The sequence below is a fragment of the Eucyclogobius newberryi genome, unplaced genomic scaffold, assembly GCF_026437365.1.
Source record: "Eucyclogobius newberryi isolate DKJ021-1_F unplaced genomic scaffold, fEucNew1.0.hap1 SCAF_1, whole genome shotgun sequence".
In the NCBI taxonomy this organism is placed as follows: Eukaryota; Metazoa; Chordata; class Actinopteri; order Gobiiformes; family Gobiidae; genus Eucyclogobius; species Eucyclogobius newberryi.
Genome location: NW_027315723.1, coordinates 51,371,883 through 51,379,356, shown reverse-complemented (window position 1 = coordinate 51,379,356; position 7,474 = coordinate 51,371,883). Strand labels below are relative to the sequence as shown.

Sequence of the window (7,474 nt, the reverse complement as noted above, 5' to 3'; positions counted from 1 at the left end):
CGCCCGTGAGGGCCTATGAATGCCTGTGAGCGCCCGTGAGGGCCCGTGAGCGCCTGTGAGCGTCTGTGAGGGCCTTTGAATGCCTGTGAGCGCCTGTGAGGGCCTATGAGCGTCTGTGAGCGCCTGTGAGGGCCTATGAGCGCCTGTAAGCGCCCGTGAGGGCCTATGAATGCCTGTGAGCGCCCGTGAGGGCCCGTGAGCGCCTGTGAGCGTCTGTGAGGGCCTTTGAATGCCTGTGAGCGCCTGTGAGGGCCTATGAGCGCCTGTGAGCATCTGTGAGGGCCTGTGAGGGCCCGTGAGCGCCTGTGAGCGCCCGTGAGGGCCCGTGAGCGTCTGTGAACGCCCATGAGGGCCTGTGAGGGCCCGTGAGCATCTGTGAGCGTCTGTGAGGGCCCATGAGCGTCTGTGAGCGTCTGTGAGAGTCTGTGAGCGCCTGTGAGCGCCCCACTCGGGTGTTGGTGCGGAGTAAAGAAAGAGCCGTGCCGAGGGTTGGTACTCTGTAATTTGGCTACCTTTATTCGAGCAGGGTCATTTTCAAGAAATTACAAATTAAGAATTCAATAATACTTTTACAAAGACATTTCAGGAAAGATTCTTCTTCATGATATCATACATAGTATTTAACAGTCCCTCTTCATTTTTTAGCTTAAAAAAACAAAGATGAAGAAAGTGGAATTTTTCAGTCGAAAATACAGTGTTTTCACAATTGTATAAAAGTTCCCAAATTTGGAATTGGAAAATAAAGGAAATAAAATAAAACAAGATTAAACTTCGCATTTCACAATGTTTCAAAACACAATAAATGCTCTCTTTAGATTTGCCCCTATGATCGACACCATGTTCCTTTTTACTAAAATATATCTATATATTGAAGAACTATAGTACTGTACACAACAGTATGAAATAAATAAAATTAGGAAATATAAAATGGGCCACATAAATAACGTTTGAACTACAAAATGAATGCAAATTGTTGTTTTCAAAATAAGACACAAAACAAAAGAAAGGGTTTGGCGTATAATACTGACGGAGAACGTTAAGCGAGTCAAACATTGCACGACAGAATGTAAACTAAAGGACTGCTGCCTATCGGGGTCACACCAGAGCGGCCCCTACACACCAGAGCGGCCCCTACACACCAGAGCGGCCCCTACACACCAGAGCGGCCCCTACACACCGGGGTGGAGAGCCACACCGGGGTGGCACTGCGCTGGGGGACAGGAGAGCGCCCCCTACACACCGGGGTGGCACTGCGCTGGGGGACAGGAGAGCGCCCCCTACACACCGGGGTGGCACTGCGCTGGGGGACAGGAGAGCGCCCCCTACACATCAGGGTGGCACTTGCAGACACACACAGGTTAAAAGGTTTGCATATAAGGCTTCATCAAACACATCTCGGCCTCGTCCCTTCATCTCGTGGTCAGTCCAGAGTCCAGAGGCCTAAAACAGTGTGGCTGCAGTCTCCTTCTTCTCCTTCTTCTCCTTCTTCTTCTTCTTCTTCTTCTTCTTCTTCTTCTTTTTTTCTATTTCTTTTTGGCTGGAAACGAAAGTAAAGACGACACCGGAGTGACAGAGGGAACACGGGGTGCTGTGGTGCAGAGAACTGCTCTTTTCCAACACTGTATAAATATATACAATAGGCAATACTTTTTATTATTTTTGTTCATGATTATAAGCGGAGTGCAATTTGTACAAGTCACTAGTTGTGCTATAAATACTATGGAACACTGGAGGAGGTTAGCACCACACATATTTTTAGGCCTTAGTACTGTACATTTTTTGTATTTATTTATTTCATTGTTCATTTTGCATAACGCAGCTTATTCGACAACACCATGCCCCTCCCCCTCCCCTTCCTCCTCTTCCTTCTTCTTCTTCTTCTTCTTCTTCTGAATTGATTGGAGCTTCAGGCACGTGCACGTACAGCTTAAAACATTAAACGTTTTAAACTGAACCCGAAATAAAAACGAGAAAAAGGAAACAAAAACGACATGGGAAGCATTAAGAAACAAAGCGCTTCTTCAAATGGCGTCCTCCGTGTTGTCCTCGTGCGCCGGTGATTTGGTTTCCGTTTTGCCGTCCAGCGAGCTCTCGTCCTCCTCGTCCCTCAGCGTCTCCGGGTCCGTGTCCATGCTCTTGCTCTCCTCCTCAAACTCCTCCTCGAACTCCTCCTCCCTCGCGCCCATCTTCACGTACGTGGCCTCCATGCCTTCCTTTTGCTCCTCCCTCATCGCCCCGTTCATCGCCGCCGCCGCCGCAGCGTCGTGCCGCAGGATGGGCTCGCGCTCGCCCAGCTCCGGGTACCCCTGCGGCGCCAGGCCCTGCAGGTAGGCCCGGCTCATGAGCAGCTCGGTGGGCTCCAGGTGTCCGCCCTTCTCGCGGGCCTCCCGCTCGGCCGCCTCGCGCTCCTCCGCCTCCCGCTTGCAGTAGGAGTAGCGGTGGTTCATGTGCTGCGAGTACGAGCCCGAGTGGGAGAAGCGCTTGCCGCACTTGTCGCACTGGTACGGCTTCTCGCCCGAGTGCAGGCGCGAGTGCTCGATGAGGTGGTGCTTGTGTTTGAAGGCCTTCTTGCAGATCTGGCACTGGTGGGGGCGTTTCCCTGCCGTGGCGGGAGAAAGAAGAGACAGAAGAGCGCGGCGGGTTAGTCCGGTGCCAGAAGTGGCTGTCAGCACAAACACATCACAGCAAACATGGACAGAATGGAGAACAATGACACGAGGACGACGTCAGTGTCGGGGAAGTTTACAAGTAAAGACATTTTCAACTATTTTTGCATCGCCATTTTGAAAGGATTCTGTCACTTTTATGCTCTGGAATTATTCAGACTTTTTAAATCATTAAGAATGGTTGTATTTTTGTTTTTATGTTTTAATTCCGTGTCGGTTGTGGCCTGAGCACATCACGAGCTTTTAAACGACGCCACATGAAATAATTCTATTGTCTCCAGAATCTAAATTCCTCCTTCAAATGGTGAAGCACATTTTCCAGAGGTTTATATATTTTACTTTTACTTCTAAAACGTAATTGCCTCACAATTGGTTTCTCCCTAAACTCTTCTGATTGTCCCATGACATCAACGATCGCAGTGGATTGTGAGCGAAAGTGCGCTCGCTTTCGTGCTCCGACATGATGGAAATTCCCCTCTTGTGGTTTGAGCCTGGAGAAACTCGACCACAGCTACTTATTCTGAGCGCGCTCTGATGAACGCAACAGAAATAAACCGGGGCAAAGCCAAACAAACAGAGAATCACTACGAGCGCGTGCGGAGACGCTTCCAGGGCATCTCCAGCTTATCTCGCCACATTACTCCGCGTCTGGGGCGGGGCTTCTCTTGAGGCCGGGCGCATGACCCAATGGTCCGCGCGATGCCAAAGGAGAAACGTGACACTGGCGCTCGCCGCAGAGGCGGGGCCAGAGAGTTGTTTTTATGACGGCAGCCTATAAACTGTCTGGCTGTGTCCAACCAGACCAGACCTGCCCAACTCTGAACAAACTCAGACTAAGTATGATAATATTAACATGAACTACTATTGGACACGCTCGTCTTCACTTTGACACTTGGAACAAGCCCAGTTCACTTAAACTCACGACTTTGCTAAAATCAACAGCCTTTTTATTGGTGCAGGAGGTTGTGGAGATATCTCTACCTTTATAAAATAATATTTCAAACGAGAGTGCAGCTTCTTTTAAGTCCGAGGGGCGACCGATAGCGGATAGAATAAGTGATGCAACCTGCTGAAAGAGGATCTGCCATATTAAGGCAAATGAAAGACGTGTTATCAGGCGTTTTGAAGCGTCTGAGCGCCGCTGCTGCTGATGCGATCGCGCTCCAATAAAGGAGCATAAAAGCGCTGGGCCTATGTGAGCGCCGCGCGGGGCTTTGAACACATCCAAGTGGTTAATGCCAAAAGACAGAGGCGGAGAAGTAACGCTATCTGTACTCAAGTACAACACAGCAGGAATGGATCTAATATTAACAAGAAATAGAATTCAAATGTTTGAATTTAGCCGCTCAGTTTTTTTTTTTTTTGTGGCAAACGTTTTATTTTGACTTTTGAAAACGAATACTTGAGTAAAAATATTATTCACGTACTTTCCACCTCTGCCACAATAATATCAAAACAACCATGAATTATGACTAAAAAGGGTTGCAATGAAGGATGACGTGACACAGAATCTGACGTAATCTGAGACTGTCATATTTAAGATTTGGAATTTACGAAAGAACACACTTTTTATCATTTACGTTTTTTAAATTCTTTTATGATTTTTTTTTTTTTTTTTTTTAGCAGATCAAACAAATTAAATTATTCTCATAATTTACCCTGTCAATGGAAAAGCAAGTTAGGTGTGTTTACATTCAACTGAGGGGTAACAAAGAGGGAAAGAAATAGAAAAATTAAAGGGGAGGAGGGAGGGGGAGGGAGGGGGGGGGGGGGGGGGGGGGGGACATAAGAAAAATTCATAACTAGGATTCGGAACACAAACATTGAAAACAGAAAAGCATGGGGATTAAAATAAGGGTCTGTAACAGTAGATACCTGTGTGTTCATATTTGTGTCTGAGAAGGGAACTGCTCTTCTGGAATGTTTTGTCGCACAAGTCACACGCGTACATACCACTTTCAGTCTTCTTGATCTTCTTCCGCGACAGACAGGAGTCGGGGTCTGTCATGTCGTCCAGACCGGACAAATAGTCGGGCGTGGCGTCCAGCAGATCCCCCTTTGGAGCACAGGGGACAAAACAAAGAGAAAAGGGAAGAAGAGGGAGAGAGGGGGGGAGAAAGGGAGAGATGTCAGTCAAAGGACGCTCGGTTTGGGGCGCGGCAAAAAAGGTCAAGTGAGGACGCCGTGTACGACAAGACATAATAAATACATCATTGGCAAAAAACTGAAAATAAATGTTGTTACGTTCAATACTCAGAATTTAAATAATTTAAAGCCAAATTGAATAAGGCCAAATTACAAAATCTTGTTTAAAAAAAAGGATCAAAATATTCATGAAATATTATGAACCTCCCAAAAATCTCTATCTATATTGTAAGTGTTATGGCTGTTTAAATGCATGTCTATTATATAAACTAAATAAAAACGAACTAATGAATTAAAACCCTTTGCAAAAAAACAAAACAAGCACAAGCGTGTCGTCCATAGTGATGGTGTTCATCAGACACAATATGAATCCATTAGATGAAGTCAAACTAAAGAGCGTTCTCTGTTTCATGTGCAGAGGGAAAAGCACATTTCCACCACATTAGGAACAGAAATCTCCATTATGAAGATTAGTCTTAAACACGACTCTATGGAGGACAATATTAGGGCATTAGAGGGACACGGCGCTCTTATAATAATTCCTATCATATGGTGCACCTTAATGGCTAATATTGGTCCTGTTTAATGAATATGTGTGAGATAATGCGGGGGCCACTATCACTGTGCAATCAATTTGAACTAAACGCCCGTAGCTGTATTTTTAAAATCTAATTTAATAACTTAGAATAGGAAACATTATTAGCAGTTTTTCATCAGAAAGGTTGGCTCCATGTTAAACAGCCTTCAGCGCTCGGTGTAATGAACGAGGCTGCATTATTAATCCCGGCGCAGCTCGTTTGGGCCGCACTCGTTAAAATGCACCGGAGTTTCAGACAAGTGCAGCGCTCCCAGGCTCACCTTTAGAATTCTAACAATGCACTTCATATATATTTCATTCAGAACAGAGCAGACCCGGCCGGGCTCAGCCAGAGCCAAGTTCGACTGAAATCAGGTTTGTTTATAAAGGCAAATAAGACATAAGACATAAGACATAAGACATAAGACATAAGACATCACAGCTTTGATCGTTTCAATCGGTTCACTTCAAAATGTAGAAATTTACAGAGAATAAATGCACAGATGACAGCGGCATAAACCTGTCTGTCCCCCAGGTCAGAGCCTGTCTGTCCCCCAGGTCAGAGCCTGTCTGTCCCCCAGGTCAGAGCCTGTCTGTCCCTCAGTCCCTCCCAGGTATCCCCTGAACCGCTGTGTGTCATTTACCTGGAACCCGGGTTTCCGCTGGTACTTCCTTCTCTGCTGCATCTCGGCAAAGGTAGCTGCGCCCGCTGCATAAGTGTAGGCCATGTGGGGTAAGAAGCCCATCTGATCCATGCCCGGGTAGTGCCTCAGGCCTGGGATGCTAGCCTGCATGGGGGGCATGAATGTGGCCGGGGGGAAGGCGCTCTGCGGGGGGAGGGATGTGTACAGGGGTTTGCCTGCAAACGGGTTGATTCCAAAAATTGGGCTAGTGCTTTTATCTAAGTTTCCGTTGGCGGCGGAGAATTCCTTTTTGAGATAGGCCAAATTCAAAGGCTCTTCGAAGTGCTCTCGGGGCGAGGGGATGCTGCTGTGGTCCATGGTGATACTGTTGATTTTGGGTCTGCTTTTGACAGTCAGTGCATGCTTGGGCTCCCTCATGAGTCGGGGCAGAGACAGGTCCAGCGGCTCGGCCTGCAGGTCCTCTGAAGTCAAGCTGTTGGGAGTGTAGGAGCTGCTGTGAGAGTGCTTAGAGGACGTGGAGGACAGATTCAAGGGGGAGGGTGTGTTGCTGCGGGAGTGGTCCAGCTTGTCTCCGCGGGCTTTGGCACTGCCGCTGAACTGGTGGTTCTTCAGATGTCTCAGAGCGTTGTCACAGTTGTTGACGTTGTTGTGGAGCTCAGCGATTGAGGGGGACGTGATGCGGTCAGTAGCTTTCATTAGAGACATAGGTGACTGGGGTACCATAGAGTCTTTAGGAGCAGTGTGTAGGTTATTTGTTCCAATAACCATGTCTGAGTTGTTCCTGTGCTCCAGCGGGGGCGTCCTGGTGCTACCGTATTGGTACATCTTCCGCTGGTCAAACCACTCTTTGACAAATTCCTGAGGAAGGCCCACGGCTATGGAAATCTTAAGCAGCTCCTCTGAGTTGGGCTCCATGTTCATGGCAAAGTATGCCTTTAGCACAGACATGTGGTCCCTGTAAAGATTAAGGGGTGCGTGGAGGCCCTTTTCGGACAGAAGGGAAGGGGATAAGTGGCTGTTCTTCTCCAGGTACAGGGCTGGTTTGTTGACCATCAGATTCTCCGTGGGTTGCAGCACGGCCTTGATCTCCTCATTCATCTTACACAGGTAGCGCTCGTGCTGATGTAAGGGGATGGGCCCTGTGAAGCTTTCTTTGCAGTATTGGCAAGCGTATGGTGTAAACATAATTTCCTGCACCTTGTCATCCACACCTCCGTCGAGCATGTGGTTCGACTTCTCCCGTTTGATATTGCTAATCTGTCTCTTTGAGTCCGTGGTGAGGCTCTGGAGGCAGGCTTTGGCTTCGTTCACTTTCTCTAACGTGTAGTCTATAATACTTTTGGTGGCACCGTTGTGGCTGACCAGCGGGAGTCCGACCTGATTGCCGGCCTGCTTCTGATGCTCCTCCATCTGAGACCCCAGCTCCTTCATGTACGCCTTGA

The 7,474-nt window shown here is 47.8% G+C and overlaps 1 protein-coding gene across 2 annotated transcripts in view; it reads right to left on the bottom strand.

Moving 5' to 3' along the window:
- Window positions 1-1,866: 1,866 nt before the first annotated feature.
- zeb2b (zinc finger E-box binding homeobox 2b) overlaps window positions 1,867-7,474 on the bottom strand; it is a 101,407-nt gene continuing 95,799 nt past the window's right edge. The window contains exons 7-9 of one of the 2 annotated variants that reach the window (XM_072448614.1): window positions 6,033-7,474; window positions 4,542-4,722; window positions 1,867-2,599 (exon numbers count right to left, since the gene is read on the bottom strand). The exon at window positions 6,033-7,474 is cut by the window's right edge and continues 552 nt beyond it. In XM_072448614.1, the coding sequence (XP_072304715.1) occupies window positions 2,022-2,599; window positions 4,542-4,722; window positions 6,033-7,474 (2,201 nt within the window). In that variant the 3' untranslated portion in view covers window positions 1,867-2,021. The remainder of the gene's footprint in view (window positions 2,600-4,541; window positions 4,723-6,032) is intronic. The other variant, XM_072448621.1, reaches the window with a different exon arrangement.